The 21,099-nt window shown below is 37.8% G+C and overlaps 1 protein-coding gene across 16 annotated transcripts in view; it reads right to left on the bottom strand.

Moving 5' to 3' along the window:
- Positions 1–21,099, bottom strand: part of LOC131427345 (insulin receptor substrate 1) — a 632,725-nt gene that overhangs the window by 9,378 nt on the left and 602,248 nt on the right. For 14 of the 16 annotated variants that reach the window (XM_058590455.1, XM_058590444.1, XM_058590457.1 and 11 more), the window contains 3 exons: positions 8,134–8,470; positions 7,924–8,044; positions 7,334–7,542 (listed from right to left, as the gene is read on the bottom strand). In XM_058590455.1, coding sequence (XP_058446438.1) covers positions 7,334–7,542; positions 7,924–8,044; positions 8,134–8,470 — 667 coding nt within the window. The remainder of the gene's footprint in view (positions 1–7,333; positions 7,543–7,923; positions 8,045–8,133; positions 8,471–21,099) is intronic. The other 2 variants (XM_058590456.1, XM_058590453.1) reach the window with 1 other exon arrangement.

Here is a 21,099-nt window from a genome sequence, read left to right as displayed (position 1 = left end):
TTGTTGCCTTTCCGGTTGGACGAATGAAATGAATGAAATTTGAAATTAAATTAACTAGGCTAAATTAGTCTTCGACTCCTAGTTGGGAAAGTGTTGATAAAGACTGATTTTGTGGTAGTCTTAATAAAGACTGATTAGTTCGAAGAATAGTTCTTTGAATAGCTAGCCTTAAAAAAGGGAGATTATTTTCCTAGTCTTGAAAAAGACTGATTACATTAGAATATCACTTTTTGTATAGCCTTGAGAAAGGCTGACTAATTGTTAGTTTTTAAAAAGACTGTTAGTAATTCAGGTAGCCTTGAAAAAGACTGAAGACTTGATCAATGAAACTCTAGGTAGCCAAAAAAATTTTCCAGGAGCCAAGAGCTATACGCATGCGGTGCGAACGACGGTTCAACACCGATTTTAGCTCTCATTATCGGGTGCCAATTTTTGGTCGTAAATGTTGAATGGGAAAAACATCAACAAATTGTAACTTGACACAAACTTATATTTTCTGTTTCATTGTGACTGATGTGCGCGCTGAATCAAATCAAATATTCTTTACTGAGAAGTGGTTTGGCAACCCGTCGTAAGTCGCACAAGCTGCGCCTCTTACGCTTTTCAGGTTACATAGCAGTTATAATGCACGTTGCAAAGTCTTCAACTTGTTCCATGAATTTGTGTCATATAAGTTACTGTTATTGAAGTGTAATAACGTGTGCTACTTGGGATGACAGCAAAAATCAAATAAATGAGCAGGGATATGCTGACAGTCAATGGCCATAAATTTCATTTTCAAATTTTAAAATTTTACCACACTGCTTATTACTGATAAGTACACTACTGATTTGAATTCAACTCACGGGACACCTAGCGGCGAGCATCTATAATAACTTGATAGGTGAGTGCACTTGCGCTGCCGCATCATAAATAACTAATCCAGCTGTACACATCGAAAAGCTGCACTGAGTGCAATATCAATGCGACACAAATTGGAGACCATTTCCATATACTGCAATACATTCAATATGGCTGAATTCTTGAGGTAGCTTGAAATAACGTCACCTTTAAAAAAACAAAGTTTGAAATTTTCTGCACTGAGGTCTCTTTTTACACGGGAGATACGTACCGCGTAAAAAAACTGCGCAACTTCGGAAATCCGCGTAAAAAAAACCTCAAAACTAAACAAAAATTTTTTAATGCCCAACATTTAGAAATGCATGACACGCCCAGATCTGGTGTAATTTAAACAAGTGTCAAAGAGTTGACCTAAAAAAAAATCAGAATAACACCTGATCTCGAAGTTTCATGCATTTCCAAAACAAAACAAGAAAACCGCGTAACTTGGGGAATCCGCGTAAAAAAACGCGTAACTTCGAAAATCCGCGGAAAAAAGTCGCGTAGAAAGTAACCGCATAAAAAAATCGCATTAAAAAGACTCATAATTTTGCTTGGGAAACGTGTTGCAGAACGTTTTAAGGTTTCATTACAGGGCTTGGTTATTAAAATTCCCTGGTCGGCAGTTCCAACAAGCCTGATCTCGTATGTTCGAGTCGTGCCTCGGAAGGATTCATAGTGTCAGTAGGTCAAATTCAAATTAAATGTTAATATTATTGACAGGGCCGCAAAAGGGGGGGGGGGGGGGATCCCCTTGGGCCCGGGATTTTTTGGCCCGGAAATTCGAAGATTTCAAAATTTTTCTTATTGCTCGTTCAATCTTCCAAAGTCGTAAAGTCGTTCGTTTTTGCTTTTTTGCTCACTGAACGAAGGGGTCCCGTATTCAAATCCCCCGGGCCCGTTTTTTTCTCGTCGGCCCTGACTATTGTAGTCAAATAAACTTATTTTTAACTAGTAGCATAGTTGTGATTAAAGATATGTTTGGATAAAGTAAAAAAATGGCGGTTCAATGCATAGGACACTGGTCTCTTAGTGTCACTAGGATCGTAGCACTAGCCATGCAATGATTCTGTACGCTTAGAATCGGCTGCGGAGTCTGTTGAAGCAGAAAGGCCAAATTCCACGAAAGGAATGTAATGCCAGGACTTTGATTTTGGATTAAGTAACGATAGCTTATAAATTAAAATTAATTCAATATGAAAAAAAATATGTGGTATTTGAAACCTAAATAACTATTTCGTAACTACTTATGTTATGAAGAAACATTGCTGTAACCTTGTTTTACCCAGTATAAGATAAAAAAAATATTCGTGCTCTTGTTGCAACATACATAGTTGGGACTTAGGCGTACCAGAACTAGTTGCGGATTGCTACTTGGGTTTAAAATTCGGTTTTGCCCCGCGGTTCCAAAAAATGATTGGATTTCAAGTTGATGCCAGTTCTGCGCGACGCATATTTTTCCAAATCACAAACGACTTTATAACCAAAAATGTTTCTAGTAGTTGTATACATATTACCATACGTATGGAAATTGATTAACGTGAACACCAACCCAAGTGGCATGATGACAAATTCGGCCAGAAAATCGTCACACCATCGTGAGCCTTCCGCAGAAAGAGGAACCGCTTTTGGAGACACTCTTTCAAATACACCTGCAGTGCTTGTGATAACACATTAAATTATTCAATCTTTTGCAAGACTGCCACTGAATCAGTCTTTTTGATGCTATTTGGAAAATCAGTCCTTCCTAAAACTTATTCAGATTAGGATGTATTCTAGAGATCAGGAAAACCGTTCATTTCCAAGAATCCTTGAAAACTTAATAGTTGTACCGACAGAATTAGTTCTACTGATCCGTCCATTCGTTTTTCTGAAACTTTGTATGTTTCTTCGAAAATAATATGAGAGCAACATATTATATTTTGTAGTAAATAGATTTAATAATAGTGAGTGCTTGTTGCATGTGTTCTACCAATAATCAATCTCTTTTGTAAACATTTTCATAGTTCGCGAGCTTCTACCAGATTCCCAAGCCAGCATACAAATCCATCGAATGAGACATGGGGCGTTGGCCAGTACTGCAACGTGAAGTCTTCATATGGTGGATTTAGGGATCTCTATAAAAGATGAAGTATGATTTCGAGGCGATATCACACTTAGAATATAGGAAGAATGTTTAATGTCAGTATTATCGTAGCCCCAACCATGCAATGGTTCTTCATGCTATGAATCAGTGGCTAAGTCTGGAATGCAATACCAAGACTTTGCTTCGTTTGTAGTTAACGATAGCGAATACGTCAAAGAATTCATCTAATATGATTTCATGTATCTAGAAAAGAATTTTTCAATGTTTTGAATACTTCAACTGAATCACAGTAGGGGAAAAAACAGATTAGATAGGGTATGAAAAAATACACGCAGAGAAAAAAATTGTAAATATAACCAAATTTGGGTTTCACGCAACGGTTTTTTTGTTAAAATAGTGACAAAAGAAAATCTGATTTGATATAGAAAATATTGCTGCTTGAAACTACAAAACATGATAATCAGTTTTACTCAGTGTGTTAGTTTGTTTCAAACGACATTTTGGTAAAAGCAACAAATATTTTACTTGTGCGTTCCTGTCAATTTCTTGACAAACAATTCAAGTTGAAACATTTTTTATGAATGAACGAACTTTAGATAAAATTAAGAATTATTGCGCTTTAAATTCACAAACTTTTTAGTTGAAATAAATTACCTTAAATTTAGCTATTTCAACTAACGCTTTTGTTTGTTGACATCATACATTTTTGTTTGTTTTGAGAAATAAAATGATTTCTTTTAAACTAATTTACAAGGTTATATTTTATACTGAAAAATTTCTGAAAAACCATTTTTTTTAATTTTGAAATTTTTTAAGACATTTGATCGTTTCGTCATTCCCTTCGCTACACGATAAAATTATTCACATACTGCTGTAAAGCCCTGTTTTTTTTTATTTTATAGCATCCAAACGATTCGGTGCTCCATCAGGTCGACCAAAACAGGGAACATGCATCAAATATTTTTTGTAAAGAAAATTTGTTATGCAATGTTATGCAAATTTTTTAAATATACCTAATCATCAATACATACACATGAATTGTTGGAAACCCCCTAGGAAATGAATAATAATAATATATAATAATAATATCATGAATTGTACCAAGTTTTTTCTTGATATGAAGGTATAGCAGGATTGAATCAACGAGGACATTGCCGATAGCATTAACTCAACTTTGGTTGGCATGTAAAAAATAGTCAGTTTATTTCAACAATGAACTCAGCCGGAACGAATATATTTTTGGTTTGGTTAGTCCAAATTTTTATTCAAATCAAACAGAGATCATTGTTTTTGTTGAAGGGAGAGATTGGTTTGTAACAATCATATTTTAGCTTGAAATGAATATAAATCAAATTTAAAAAACTACAAGGATCAGCCCAATGGGGTTGTTCGTGCCATTGATGTGGAACAATGCAACCAAAATTTCTAATAATCTAAAATCAAAAAGTTCAATCAATCGTCACACTCTTGAATCCGCAATTGCACGAGAGTCTGCTTAGATTGATCTTGATTAGAAACCAACACCGAACATCGTTTGTCTTGATTTATATTATAGCCGACGAATTTACACCAATATCCCAAATGTATGCAATTAAATTTTTGCACATACTTGCGATTTCGATATTTAAGCTTTTCTACGCCAAGCTTGTGTTCAAGTTTTGTATGAAAGCAATTATTTTTATAGCGGTTAATTTCTCTACCATTCTGCGACTCCGGTTGAAGTGATAAACTTTTTTTCATTATCAATCGAGTTCATCTTATATAAATTGGAAATTAATCTTAAGTACTCAAAATTTATCCTGGAGTAGTTGTGCATTTCATGGAACATGGTATTTCATCCGAGCTTGCATGACACAAGATCAGAGCATACCAATTGAAGCTTCAAACCGTTTTATGGCACTTTTTGTCTTGCTGTCTAGCAACAACCTAGCTCTAGCATGCTACGCGTAGGACTGAAATAGAGATGGGAAACTTATCGATATTTATCGATAATATCGATATAAGCTTGAAATCGACGATATCGATAATTTACAGCACAGACAAAAAATATCGATATTCGATATTGCTTCCATGGTTGCATTTGGAATTACAATTTCATGTTTTTATTTCGCTTGCGTAGTTTATACTGAATGAGAGATTACTCCGAAATAAGTAAACCTAAAATTAATTCCCTACTGATCCTCTATAGGGTGTAAAGTACTTTAGGTTCTACTTAATTTCACAGAATAGTCATTGTTGAGAAACACAAAACCAGTTTATATTGATTTTGCTCTCGTTTTTAAGAAAGTTCAACAATTTTTGGGACCCTATAAAATAAGCTTGAACACATGTTGGTGTTCCCTGGGCATGTGTCCATAAAAAGTACACGAGCAAACACAATGTGTTAATAAACATCATAGTTCTGTTAGAATTGAGATAGTACAACAATTGTTTGTCGTTCTCTATTGAAATATAGTGGTTTTCAACTGCACATAGAATGCGACGGAATCGTCGCAGAATAGCGAAATAATGAGCGTCAGAACCATGGATGCCAGGTTTGCAGATTGCTATGTAAATTTGCAATTTCGTTTGTTAGCAGAGTTTGCAGTCAAGCAGACTTTTTGCAGATTTTCCAAGTTTTTATAAACATACGTCCAATTTAATGACTTTTGCTATTACTGTAGGGTATTTGTTTGGTTTTTCTCGTCATTTTAAATTTTGAGCTCGCATAGGAGCATTTCTAGTACGCGGACGTACAAAATTTGTCCTGGCATCTCTGCCAGAATATTGGACAGTTGTTTTAACCTCTTCGCTGTCTGTTGTATTGAAATTAACTAGCATTAGAGCCACAAGAAAAATTATTCGACTGGTGGATTGAGGTCAATTACAGTTTCAACTGGTAATAATCCTTAGCGACCAGTATTATTTCATTGTTCATTGAAAGCATCAACAAATATATATATCTGTCAAAGACGACCAACTTTTTGGAGTGGACGATTTACAATTTTTTGTAATAGTTTAATTTTTTTACAATTTTTTGTAATAGTTTAGTTTAGTTTTGAAGATCAAGGCATCGATTAATACAAAATATGAATGAAAAGGAAACATACTAAGCACAAAATAATCATTATGTCAAATAAATAACATACGCTTAAAAATCCGTGCCAGTTCTAGCCGATGGCAGATCACATACGCATTATCAAAATGAATTCATTATGATTGAAGTTTACTTAGTAATTATTCTGCTAATAGAAATTTGTCATTGTAACGGTCTATTTAAATTTTTTTTTCTGGCTCGTGGTCTCGAAGGGATTGAATCGATGCGAATGGCACTTTCGCTATCTTTGCGGCATTTTGTTGCTATCTTATTGCATCGCAATCTTTTCTAACCGACAGTGAAAATTACAATATATAAAAATTGCTGGAAAACCGATTTCTGATCGTAGCTGCGGAGACCCCAAGTGTTATATACCATTCGACTCTGCTCGACGAGATCTGAAAATATATGTATATTCAAGTATGTCGATATGATAACCAAGTTTAGTCTTGTTTGGAAGCTAATTTTAAGATGTGAGTTAATTTTGGGTAGCTTATAGAAGAGCTCGACAATGAGTAATTTCTCCTCAAACAATAGGTAGAATTAAGAAGAGGAGTTTTTGCCTTTCTCATATATGAAGGCTATGTAATCACTTTGAAAATCGGCTCTTTACATACCATTCGACTGACAAAATTATCGATATTTATCGATAATATCGATATCGGACTGCACAGTATCGATATTATCGATAACCGATTATTGTCGATATTTCCCATCTCTACTGAAACGTTAGCTATAATTTCGCTTCTATTTATAGATTCGCGTACTTCAAACAGCTTCGCTTTTGCATCGATTGACTAATCAGAGCGATGCTTTCTCTTTGATACATCGCTTACTCCTTCAAAACCGTCGTCTATGGCAGGGAAATCCGGTATGCCGGAGATTTTTAGCAGACAAAATAGGACACTGCTCGCTACTAATCAAAATTTCAATCATATATAATTGAAAATACGTGGTTTGATACATTCAAATCGAAACTTAGAAATATTTCCAATCAGATTATTTCATCATCATATTAATAATTGAAGCAAAATAGACTGAGCTATAAGTGTTTAAACCCTGACCACATTTCTACGTGTATTTTTCCTTGAGTTTCTGATTTGCACCCCTATATAGAAAATAAAGATGTGTTCCACATCAAAAACTACTAACTGTTTTGTTATTTTAAACATGCTCAATTTCTCTGCGTGTAGCACTAAGAGCTTAGCAGTAGCAATAAAAAGTTCAGAATAACCTTCAACAGGAGGCACACATTTTCACTTGTCGTCAACAAAAGTATGCAAAAAACTTACCTTCGTGGGAAGTCCGCAACTGGAGACATCGGTATGTAGCCACCGTTGCCGGAAGGATCGCCCGGTGAGCTACCACACGGGCTGTACATGTCCATGTAGTTGCTGCCACTGCCGTCGATGGAACCCGCCACGTTGCCGGACGGTGCTGGACTGCCTCTTCTGATCGCCTGAGATATTGGAAGCGATAGTGAGTTATTACTATGCCTTGGCTAAATTTGTTTGATTTCGATGTTTTTTAATTATTGTCGATGATTTGATTTTGGTGGATTGTTTTTGTAGTAGCAAATTCATCATGCGGGCAGCCGGATTTGTGAGTGGTTTGAATTTTGGTTGTTGTATGGGTCGAGTTGTTCGTTTCGGATCGGGATTTTGAAGCGTCGAATAGAAAGAAAAATAGAACACATTCCGGAAATAGTAAATTCTACCAATGACTCTATCTGCTGGAGTGAGCTGAAGACTGGATGTTATTCGGAGCATTTTCACTTCCAGTTTCCAACCCTCAGTAGCAGTATTAAATTTTGAATTTTAAAACCAAAGCAGTAAGTAATTGGGTTCGTAAAAAAGGGGAAGGACATTGCAGTTATACTTACATGACTACCGAACTCGTCCATTGACCGATATTGCGTAAATTGCCTCTGGTTGATTCTGCCGTAGTTGTGAATGTACTCGTCGGAGTTCTCCTCTGGGATCGAGCAACCCGAGCGAGGAGCACTGGGAATGATGCAACAGAAAGAAAGTTGTTTTATTAATGAAAAACCATTCGAGAGGTTCGAACTCGGTGGCATCAAGAAGAGACTCACTTAATGACCTTGGAAAACCCATTCCCCTCGTCCGGTGTAAGTGAACCGACGAAACTGTCCGTTTCGTCGATGCTGAGCGAGGATCCGTCGCTTCCGGTAGAACATGCACCGGTGGACGGTGGACTGAGCGGAGAAGAATGCACCGGAGGACTATGACTGTTACTCTGTCGGCTGACCACCATCGATTGCGGTCGGTTGAAGCTAGCCGACGGGATCGTCCTAGGGGGTGGCATCACGCCACTGTTTACGATCACCTGCTGCTGGTGTGTGCTGGTTTCGCTGGTCGTTCGGTTGCGTGACGGGAGACTGTCGCAGCGTTCCCGGGATATGGCGACGCCTATGGGATAGTTCGAAACGGAAACTTGAGTATTGGTGCGAAAAAACAAACCTCATTTTCTCACGGAGATTTTGGACGATCATTAAGCGCGAAAAATAATATGAAGCATGAATGCAAAAAATAAAAAAAATCGAAAATAAAAATGCTCAGTCCATGGCACTGCAAATGGATGGTCAATTGAGGCTGAATCGCATGAGGGTTAGTAGCATGGATGGTAGCATTGCTTTGCGAGAGTGCAGAGTGGTAAAGCTGAACGTTTTGTATAGCATACGAAACACATTTGATTTCAAAATTTGGGTGTTATGTATGGTCGACAGATACTTTCTCTCGTAACAAACTAGATTTGTTATACCTCTGAGGGAAAAGTTTCGAAAGTATTCCAACGTCTTCATCGAATTTCAAATCAACTCTCCAGTATTGTATAGTACAGTATTAAACGCATATTTCTATGAACAAATTGTGTAGTAAACTCCCAAACAGATTCCATCAGCATATGATTTAAGACAATCAACTGTCAAAGGTAAAATGGATACACTAAAACCTCAATTTACGCGACTTTTTTTACGCACTTTATTTGAAATAACGCGATTTTTTATTTCATTTACGCGCCGCTCTAAAAAAAAGAGCCGCTCTAAAGAGGTATTCTAAACATGGAGGATTTTCCCTGCGTAATCACTACGTGCAGATAAATCAGTTGTATAAGAAAACCGTTAAGCGCTGCCATGCCAACTACTTGAACAACGTTCAACGAAAACTGAAGTCAAATCCAAGGTATTTCTGGTAACATGTGAATGAGCAAAGGAAAGAATTCGGGTTACCCTCGTCAATGAGCTTTGGAGATCGTACTGGTTCGTGCACACAGGAAATCTGCCAGATGTTTGCGGAAAAGTTTTCTAGGGTTTTTTCAAATGAAATCCTGACTCAGCAGCAAATTGGTGCCGCAGCACTTAACGTTCCCCTGTCTAATAACTCATTGAACTGCATCAATATTGACGAAGACTCAATACGGACGGCAATTGTAGGAATGAAAGCCTCATATTCTCCAGGCCCTGATGAAATACCGGCAGTTATTCTTAAAAAGTGCTCGCGTGGAGTAATCGCTCCCCTCTGCAAATTGGTTATACTGACACCAACTTTTAAAAAAGGTTATACTGACACCAACTTTTAATCACTGCAAGCAATATATCGTCGATACTCAACACGGTTTCATGCCTAACCGCTCAACAACCACAAACTTACTATCGTTTTTGTCTTATGTGTTTGATGCAATGTCTAACGGTTTACAAACGGACGTTATCTACACAGATCTTTCCTCCGCTTTCGATATAATCAACCACGACATCACGGTTGCTAAGTTGGACAGACTTGGATTCAGTTCAAACATTCTCCGTTGGTTGCAGTCGTATCTTAGGAATCGTCGTTTAGCAGTTAAAATTGACGATCATACTTCCGGAGAGTTCCTCGCATCATCCGGAATACCACAGGGAAGTCATCTAGGACCGTTAATATTTTTACTGTAGTTCAATGATGTCAATTTTGCCTTGGAAGGTCCTCGCTTATCGTTTGCTGATGATGTCAAGATCTATCACATCATCCGCAACTTAGAAGACGCAGCCTTTCTCCAGATGCAATTGTTAATCTTCGCAGATTGGTGTAAAGTTAACCGTATGATTGTAAATCCAGACAAGTGCTCGGCCATTACGTTCACGAGGAGAAAAATGCCATTGCATGTCGAATACTTTCTGGATGGATCCTTGATTGGAAGATCTACTAGCGTTAAGGATCTTGGCGTCTATCTCGATGAACAACTTACATTCAAGCATCACATCAGTTACATTGTAGCTAAAGCTTCCCGTAGCTTAGGATTCTTAATGAGAATAACTAAGCACTTTACAGACATACACTGTCTAAAATCGCTTTACTGCTCGCTTGTTCGTTCAACTCTCGAATATTGCTCGGCAGTTTGGAACCCATGCTACCTGAACGGTGCTCATAGAATTGAGGGAATACAGCGCAGATTTGTTCGCTTCGCTCTTCGCCGATTACCGTGGACCGATCCTCATCAACTATCTAGTTATGAAAGTCGCGGGTTATTAATGGGTCTCGACACATTACAAGTGCGACGAGAATTATCACGCGCTTTGATAATAGCAGATATATTCAACGGTAGGATCGACTGTCCCGTTTTGCTCAACGAAATTAATATTAATGTGCGACCCAGAGCTCTCCGCAACAGTGCTTTTCTTCGACTTCCTAAACGACGTACCAACTATGGCGCAAACGGTTCTATTATTGGTTTACAGAGATCGTTCAACCGCGTTTCATTTGGGTATGATTTTAATGTGTCACGAAGCAGAATACGTACAAATTTTCTGAATATTATTAGGAATTATCATTAGGACCAAATTGTGTCTGTTGATTGATTGTAAATAAATAAATAAATAGTGTAGTACTAGATTGTTTAGTTTCGAAGAATCTAAATAAGATCTTTGGCATCCAAGAATTCTCTTGGAATCGGATATTGTATATAATCATCTAACGGGTGACTTTTGTATGACTATTAAGTGTGGCATGTACTGGTAGGGCAGAAAATTGCCATACTGTGATAAGATCTGTAGAAGAAATCACTCATCCAAAATCTCCTCGGAACAAGCCTTAAGGTCTACCAATGTAACCGATGACTTTAGCGAGTTTATTGATTGTGGTCTATACTTTTTTGTGTATCAATCATTTTATGGAATCATTGCGACGAAGTATTAGGAAGTGCTGGTTCATCCAAATATTACTTGGAGTAACACAGTGCAGTAACGAACTTATCGTTCTCGGTCCACATTCGTGATACCACATGCGATCAATATAATAGTTGTGATTTCTCTAGGTCATCCAAAACTTACCTGGAGTTCAGCCCTTAAGAATAAGGGCAGTAACGAACTTATCGTTCTCGGTACATATTCGTGTTACCACAGATTAATTTTTGATCGAGAAAACATCAAAATACCCAAGTAAGCAGTATATAGCTCTACGATTATGAACAACATTGGAAAATTATACATAAACTACTGAATGCTCGTGTAGATCTTAAGACCAGTTTTCACTGTAGTTCTTGGACGACTGGGAATGTTCCGAGAAAAGATCAAAATACATAAGTAAGCAGTATGTAGCTCTACGGATATGAGTAGCATTCAAAAATTATACATAGACTGCTGAATGCTCGGATAGATCTTAAGACCTGTATTCACTGAAGTTCTGGAACGACTGGGAATCTACTTGGAACAGTTATAAATAGACAAGTAAGCAATGTGTAGCTCTAAAAGTATGAACCACCAACAGAAATGTATTAGCCGTTTTAGTTCTTGCTGTGACACAGTGTAGTCCCTAAGGACAATACTCCAAGTAGTTCTTGGATCGTGGAACATCTCTTAAGCATTTTCATAGTCTCAGAACAGTTTGGGGCAGCAGGGACTATGTCTAAGGGCTTGACGACCCCTCCCCCGGCAACCGCGAGTTGTAGGGCTTGCCTAGGATGTGGTGTGGTTTGGCAGTGGGCTCTGCTAATCCTCTATAAAATGCTGCATGTATCCGTAAGCAACTCCTACTAAAGCGATCGTGTGCCGCTCAAAGTGCACAGGCCCAGCAGGAATGCCGACTCGGCACGTTAGGACTAACGCCAGTGAGGTCCTAACTATGGTATACTGGCTACTACACCATCCATGGATACGATACGGTAGATCGGAATATATAGAGAAGCTAGGGCTGACAGTTGCGGTAGTCTACTCCTTCAGTAAAGCAGGGTGGAACCGGCTCGAAATGGCGAGAAGGCTAATGCCGCAGCTGCCTTCCGTCCCATAAAACCGTGGCAGGCCTTATGGCACGCCGTCTCATTTTCAGCCACCTGGTGGGGATGACTGGGTGGAAGTAGGTTCAGATGCCCTTTTCCTGATTTGCGCTGATCCGGCTCTGAGCGTAAAGCCAACCCTCGCATAGCCTTACTGCACCGCATAGGTAACCATGGGATCATGATAGCGACTACTTTCGGCTGGGTTTGACGGTAGCCATAAGGGGGACCCTTATAAATATGAGTTCTACACCATCAACATCGGCGTCGAGTAAGGAGATAAACTCTTTCGCAAAAGGGGGTTTGAGGAGGTCGCCATCCAAAACGGGTGCGAGAGAGGAGAGCGAGGCGGTAACTGAGGGGACGAGCGACAGCAATGCCCATGTCAAACCAGTGGACCGGCCTGAGTCCCGGGAGCAAGCGAAGGAAGTAGTCAAGCCGAGTATGACAGCGGTCATAGAACAACTCGACGCGATTATTGAATTCACGCAGGAGGGGGAACCAAGAGGCGTTGTTAATGCGGCTAGAGGGTGGCGGAAAGTCGAAGAAGTGTTCTTAAACAGAGCCCTTCACCTTCTATATCGATAAAAAACAGGAGGCGGTCGACTATGTGCTCCGGCTCACGATTGAGCGGAATAAACAGCGCCGGAAACGCGCCAGGGATTCTCCAGGAAGTAAACGCCTGACTCCCAAGGCCAAAAGGAGTAAAGTGCATGGCGGTAATGATGGGGCGAAGGAACGTGGCGAGGGGCTCAACCCAAACCTCGGCACTCGACCCCCGGATCCGAGCCATGTAAGCGAACCCGGCGAGAATCCATGGGTGAAGGTCGCCAAGAAAAAAAGGGTCCCAAAAGATGCTGGGCCCATTCCCGGGAGGAGGACTAGGGACAAAGGCGAGGCTTTGTTGGTTAAGGCCGACAAAGAAAAGTACGCCGATGTGCTCAAGACCATGCGGAGTGAGGCGAAGCTAGCCGAGCTTGGCAAAGAGGTTTGCAGCATCCGTCGCACGAAAACGGGAGAGATGCTGCTCGAGCTAAAAAAAGGAGCACAGGTGGGCGGAACGGAGCTTATTGCGTTGGCCCAAAAAGTCTTGGGCGACACGGCCGAAGTTAGAGCCCTGCGTAGCGAGGTTGCACTCCAGTACGGTTGGATGAAATCGCCACCGCAGAAGAACTGGCCATGGCCATCAAGGAGCAAGGAGGTGTGGATGTCCCACGGGAATCCATCCGTATGAGGAATGGACCACAGGGCACCCAGATAGCTACATTCAAGCTATCGGCCACGGATGCTAACAAGGTCCTCAAAGTGGGCAGGCTAAAGGTCGGATGCTCGGTATGCCCAGTGACGCTTACCAACCGCCGGCGGTTGACATGTGCTTCGGGTGTTTCGAACCTGGCCATAAGTCGTGGGACTGCAAAGGCCCAGACCGGAGCAACCTCTGCAAACGTTGCGGCGGCGAGGGGCACAAGGCGTATCATGTGAAAGAACGCCACGTTGCATGCTATGCGCGAACAAGAAGAGGGAAACAAACCATGTCATAGGCGGACCTACTTGTCCAACAAGTGGAGGGAGTAAAACAAAATGCAAGTAGCACGGCTGAATCTAAATCACTGTGCAGCTGGCCAGCAACTGCTGTACCAGTCAGTGGCGGAATGGGGCATTGATGTCGCCTAGCCGTAGATCTTAATTGGAGAGTTGATGGTGGCTAGACCCATAGCGACCATCTAGCCATTCGCTACACGATCGGTCAATTGGCGAGAAGCACAAGGAGGAGTAATACTCCCAAAACTTTGTCGTGGAAGGTAGCCAACTTCGATCGCGAAACGTTTTGCGCTGCCCTTGAATTGGAGGAGCACAACGCGAGCCTGAGAGGGGACGAGAGGAGCACAACGCGAGCCTGAGAGGGGACGAGTTGGTCGCTATCTTGTCACGGGCGTGTGACGCGACCATGTCTAGAAAGGCCCAACCGAGGACCAACAGACCACCGGTCTACTGGTGGAACGAGCGATTAAAACCGGCTTTGGCAAAATATACGACTATTCATAGATAATGCTTATTTATGGCTAGTGTGCATGCTGAAAGCTGAATTCTGATTGATTTACAACAGATGAGCTTTCAGATTGCAGATATAGAGCTATAAACATTTTTGGTGCTCATAAAAGGCTATTTTAATACCATTATTAGTGCTTACTGGTTACCTGAGTTATATCACAATACTTGCAATCGATCGTAGTACACCTCGATCACGGAAACACCGGCGTTTTTTGTTCATCTCAACATTGTTATAGGATAAAGTGTTATAATATGATCCCCTTAAGAAAACATTGAAATATTTCTAAACGTATTTATATATTTTCTTACAAAATGTGGGTATTGCATTGCAATACGCCTGCGGAACATAATTTTTAATGATTTCGCTAGAAGTGATGCGATTTGATTGATTTCTTCATTTGCCCCAGCAGCCGTATGATATGCCCCACAACAATTCAATATGTCCCACAACAAGAAACATTATACCCCACAACAATATAGATATAGAAGAAACGTAGATAAAAGAAATATTATTCGTATCAGAAATTATTTACGTAATCAATTGATAGCAGTCGGGAAGCAACATTTTCGATCTTCGCAATGCTACATTTGATTTTTTTAATCGTTTCAAATCGACGGCATGTCCGTAAAGTGACTCTTTTGAGAAAATTAGTATATCAAAGAAATGCCTTCCCGTTTAATTAAAAATGGCAACTGGTATAGTTCAAATTATATAAAAATCTTTTGTGTTGTGGTAACCTCATTTGTTATGGTATGTGTTTGATTTAATGATAAACACGGTTTTTGTCCAACTACGAAGTATTGTACACAGATGATATGATTTGTTGTTGCAGTATATATGGTTATTTTATAATAAGCTGTAGTAACAAAAAATTGTAGATGTTTAAAGTAATTATAAAGGTCTTCTGCTGAACCATATGACATGAATTCACTATGGCTATTATCGTTGTAGTATAGTTTGATATAGCATTATTTAATAATGCTCCAAACACCTACTGTAATAAATGAGCGAATTCAAAAGTTTTATTTCGCATCAGTCAAACTGGATTATTCTAATCCACATTCAGAGTAGCACTATCTTCTATGGAAACTAACATCTATTTTATTTTTCCAAATATAGCAACAATACATCAATAGCGACCCATCATAAATATACATTGTTAAATGTGAATATTACACTCATTGCTTCTTGTGCATATTGCATTTATAAATAGTCCTAACCAATTCAGATTTTTGGATTACCTCTACACGTTCGGTTGATTAATCATTAGTTTGTCGAATATATAAAATATGTACACCAAAACCTCAATTGACGGGCCTTTTATATGTATATATGTGACCATATATCCACGTATATGTAAATATATACAGGGTGATTTTTTAGGAGCTTGAGAACTTTTTTAAACAATAAAACGCATAAAATTTGCAAAATCTCATCGGTTCTTTATTTTAAACGTTAGATTGGTACATGACATTTACTTTTTGAAGATAATTTCATTTAAATGTTGACCGCGGCTGCGTCTTAGGTGGTCCATTCGGAAAGTCCAATTTTGGGCAACTTTTTCGAGCATTTCGGCCGGAATAGCCCGAATTTCTTCGGAAATGTTGTCTTCCAAAGCTGGAATAGTTACTGGCTTATTTCTGTAGACTTTAGACTTGACGTAGCCCCACAAAAAATAGTCTAAAGGCGTCAAATCGCATGATCTTGGTGGCCAACTTACCGGTCCATTTCTTGAGATGAATTGTTCTCCGAAGTTTTCCCTCAAAATGGCCATAGAATCGCGAGCTGTGTGGCATGTAGCGCCATCTTGTTGAAACCACATGTCAACCAAGTTCAGTTCTTCCATTTTTGGCAACAAAAAGTTTGTTAGCATCGAACGATAGCGATCGCCATTCACTGTAACGTTGCGTCCAACAGCATCTTTGAAAAAATACGGTCCAATGATTCCACCAGCGTACAAACCACACCAAACAGTGCATTTTTCGGGATGCATGGGCAGTTCTTGAACGGCTTCTGGTTGCTCTTCACTCCAAATGCGGCAATTTTGCTTATTTACGTAGCCATTCAACCAGAAATGAGCCTCATCGCGGAACAAAATTTGTCGATAAAAAAGCGGATTTTCTGCCAACTTTTCTAGGGCCCATTCACTGATTTGCAAGCGTTGCTCGTTAGTAAGTCTATTCATGATGAAATGTCAGAGCATACTGAGCAAATAATAATGCATGAAAATCATAACCTCAAAAAATCTGAGCAAATACTAATGCATGAAAATCCTAACCTCAAAAAAATCACCTTTTATATCGCTAGTCTGGTGATATTATTTAATCGTGTTTGATGAATGTTCGTAGCGTGACAATCACAGGAAAAAATTTCCATTAACAATTTAGCGATAAAACTTTATTTTTACTATTAATGTATGTATTAATGTATTTTTTGGTGTGGGGGAGTGTGGTGGGCAAAAAAAAAATTTTTTTTTTAACATATCAGAGACTCGGATGTTTCGCATCGCTAAGTTCGACTGCTCTGGTAGACGGTAAAAGTTTAGATGCGAGAAATCTTCTTCTTACTTAAATGAACCTTGTCACGTCGAATTTTTCGCACTTTATCTTCAAATCCTTACTCCTCCTTGAGTACTATGGTTAGTTTGATATTGTTAAAAAATCGAATGATAAAATGAGTAATTCTTGGACATTCGAAAGTTCAAGTTACCATTCTTTTAAATATTGTATCCATTAACTTTTACATGAACACTGCATTCGTTTAATAGTTTTATCAATAGTCATCTCATTAGTCAACACCACATAATTTTGTTTAGTACCCCACCTACAATTAATGAATGGTGAAGTTCGGCACTGAGAATCTACATCAGAAAGTTTTATATGAAAATAATGTGCAGCTCTTCTGTTATAGAGGAGTGAAGATGAGGAGTGATTGTACCAGTATGCAGTTTATCGTTCGATTCAATGCATAAAATCTCACAACTAATGGTTTTCAATCCACCAGAATTTACCCGACGCGAACGAACTTCAGCATGCTAAATTCAAACCAAACCTCTATGATTGATCTCATTATTTAAACAGCAGCATCTTATCATTGGTTCGTACAAAAATCGCTTTATTTATAAGGTGATTTGTTCAACTCACGCCTACAATGGCCAACAATAAACAACTAACTGATTACATTGCACACAATGCATCTTCTGGTAAACAGTATGTGAACTTTTGATCATGTTTACGGTATAGCTAGAACACTCATACGAGTTCCATCATTGAATCATTTGGCAATCAATAATGTACGTTCAACGATCTAGTATTCTTTTCTTCGACGGCCAAACACTTATGCAACTCGTTTTGCGCCAAACACCTATCGATGATCTAGCAATCATTGGCGACTTTTACAGTGGAAAATTTAATTTTTCATTTAAGGTTTCCTAATTTTTTTGATGTACGAACCCGGTGGGGGTAAAAACTGATCAAACAAAAAAAAAGCATCTCAATCCGTCCATCCGTTCTTACGTGATGCGATTACAAAGAATGATCTCTGCATTATATATATATATATATATATATATATATATATATATATATATATATATATATATATATATATATATATATATATATATATATATATATATATATATATATATATATATATATATATATATATATATATATATAGATATATATAGATATATAGATATATAGATATATAGATATATAGATATATAGATATATATATATATATATATATATATATATATATATATATATATATATATATATATATATATATATATATATATATATATATATATATATATATATATATATATATATATATATATATATATATATGTTTATACATATACATAATCACATTCACTTTACCAATCTATACATGTATAAATAAATATACATATATGCACATATACGTGCCCATCTAAATGCATATATACATACATAAGGCGCATAAATTAAGGTTTTGGTGCATTTTCTTCCAACTCTACATTACACACGAGGATAATTTTTCACTTAGTACAAACCGTTACAATAAACTACTGATGTTTGTAATTTCTGTTAAGTGGCACAAATGTGGAAAATATTATGCCAAAAAATGCATGACTAACTCGAATACAGCTCAATTGGATAAAGCGGCAGGTCTTCTCTAGGATACAATCCAATCCATTAGTAGCTTTACATTTATCGATAAAGTTGAAATCAACGTTAAGTGAATGAAACAAGAGTAACGCAAAACATTTATAATGTTTTTTCCCTGTCCCTTTTGACACTGTCGATAAAACAGTTGGATGAGTACGCTCAAATAATTTTGAACAGTATTTTGCTGTAAAGCTATAACATGATAATACTACAAATGCTTACAAAATATTATGCTAAAATGGATTATAAACAAACCATTTCTTTTATCGTTTTTGCCCATTTGTATATATTTTTGTATAGTAATGTTACCTAACTGCTTATTCGGTATATTGTAAAATCGGGCCTGACCACAAGGGAAATAGTCAATAAGATAACCCGAAACGTCGACTTATCGTTTTCTAAACAATAAGAGAAAAGGGAACGGAGCAATAATTTAGGGTAAAGTAGGTGGTAATATGCCCCCCTTAAGAAAACGTTGAGTTATTTCTAAATGTACTAATATATTCTCTTCGAGAATGTAGGTACTTCTTTGCAAAACGCCTGAGTAACATAATTTTCAATGATTGATATAAACACATTTTTCAAAACGACCACATTCTCATTTTTTTCGCTTGCCGTAGGCATAATGCTCCAGCAACCGTATAATATGCCTCACAACAAATCAGTGGTATGCCCCGCAACAAGATACAATACGTTTACCTCGCTTTCCACAATATTTACTTTATTTTTCATTCTCTTCCGTAACATCACCGCCCACGGAAAACCGCTCCAGTCGATGACCAGTTTGCAGGCCCCCTGCCGGGACCCACACGAACCGAAGGAAGCGGCCATAGAAGCTGGATTTTCAAAAATCCGAGACGACATAATCTAATAATACTATTCTAGTTTTAAGTTAGTCGTTAATTAAGATTAGAAAATACCCTTGTCATCTTAGAGCTTAAGCAGTTTGCTAAAAATATATTATATTATTGAATAAAAAAAGAGACAATACGCCCCACAACAATGATGCAATATGCCCCTTGAAATGTCGATATAGAAGAAAATAAAGCAGATATTCTTTTCATCAGAAATCAATTGCCTAATCAATTAATTACAATTTGGAAACCAACAGTTTTGATTCGCCCAAAGCTACGTTTTGATATTTTATGAAAGCGATGTCAGGTCTGCTTATTTTTTTTTCGCGAGATGAAAACCGAATACAAATTATCTGATGGATTTTTGTTTTCATTGCTGTATTTCTGCAACTTTTATGATAATATTCTCATGTCATGAATCATTGTTTTTCTAAAACTGAAGAAAACTCCACACACTGACCTAAGAATTCATGACACAACCAAAATTATGCGGACTCAGCATAAAAATATTTTTTACAGCAAGGTTTTCAGCACGGCTTATCATTTTTCGCCTTGCGGAGGGCATCATTTCGCTAATTTTTCTTCCACAAGAGATTTATAGCAATTTCGACAATATTATGTTCGTTACAATTATGACAGCCGTTGGAATTTTTTTCCATCAGTTGCATAATTGTTATAGTTACTTCCTCTTTACATGACGACGTAAAAATTTTTGCAGAACTTCTATAACTGCTAGTGAAACATGAACTAGTTTGTGATTTGCTGCACAATTGTTTTAGATGTACTTATAGTTATTCTACAGTGACTTTTTCGGTAGTATTGTAAAACTTACCAGTGATATGTTACACAACCAATTTTAATATATTTAGAAATCTTTCTGAACATTTCTAACATAAATAACAATTCTAAAACGATTGTTGAACATCTTGAAATTTCAATAAGTTACATTTGCTACTTGAGAAAACTTCTATCAGTGCCCAACAAGAGAACAGACTGAAAAAACAGACTGATGAATGAAATAGCCGAAATGAAAATTTGTGATAAAAGGGGGAAACAACCGAATTTGGTACACCAGCTCCGTTATCAACATAATATTCTCACATTTAAAGTAGATTATTCAACAAAACGATAGGATAGGAAAAGGCAATTCTCGTATCTGTGCTTATTTTTTTTTGCAAAAATTTAATCCTGCTATTTTATCCATCAGCCGTTTTTCCAGCTTGTTCTCTCATTGGGTGCTGATAAAAGTAAATCATTGGAATACATTTCGTAGAGTAAATTGTGAATCTCGAATTACAATTTTTATATGCACCAAACAATTTTAGAAAATTCTGGTCGAATCTGGTTTATTACATACAAGTTCTTGAGCCTGAATGTTTTGCCACAATTTTGGTTTTTGTCGTGAATACGACTTACTTTACTATGGGGTACCTTTTCAAAACTAGTCATATGGAACAATGGGCAGAACTTAATCGTGAATATCTCGACTTGTATTAAGGGCAGCAACATAATTCTTTCGCCATTTCATCAAAAATATGATCAGGAATTTAGGATATTATTTTGAACAGTGTGAGATAACCACAAACAACTCAAAAATGAAGTTTTCTAAAACTTTGAAACCAACGCGGAAAACTCTTTACTTTTGCTTGGCTTTTTCCCGCAAGGACGATGATTTTGAGGTAGTCAGGCACATATCTTCATCTGAATGCGTATAAATGGCGAACCGT

The sequence above is a fragment of the Malaya genurostris genome, chromosome 2, assembly GCF_030247185.1.
Source record: "Malaya genurostris strain Urasoe2022 chromosome 2, Malgen_1.1, whole genome shotgun sequence".
Lineage (NCBI taxonomy): Eukaryota > Metazoa > Arthropoda > Insecta > Diptera > Culicidae > Malaya > Malaya genurostris.
This window is presented reverse-complemented; position numbering and strand designations above follow the sequence as displayed.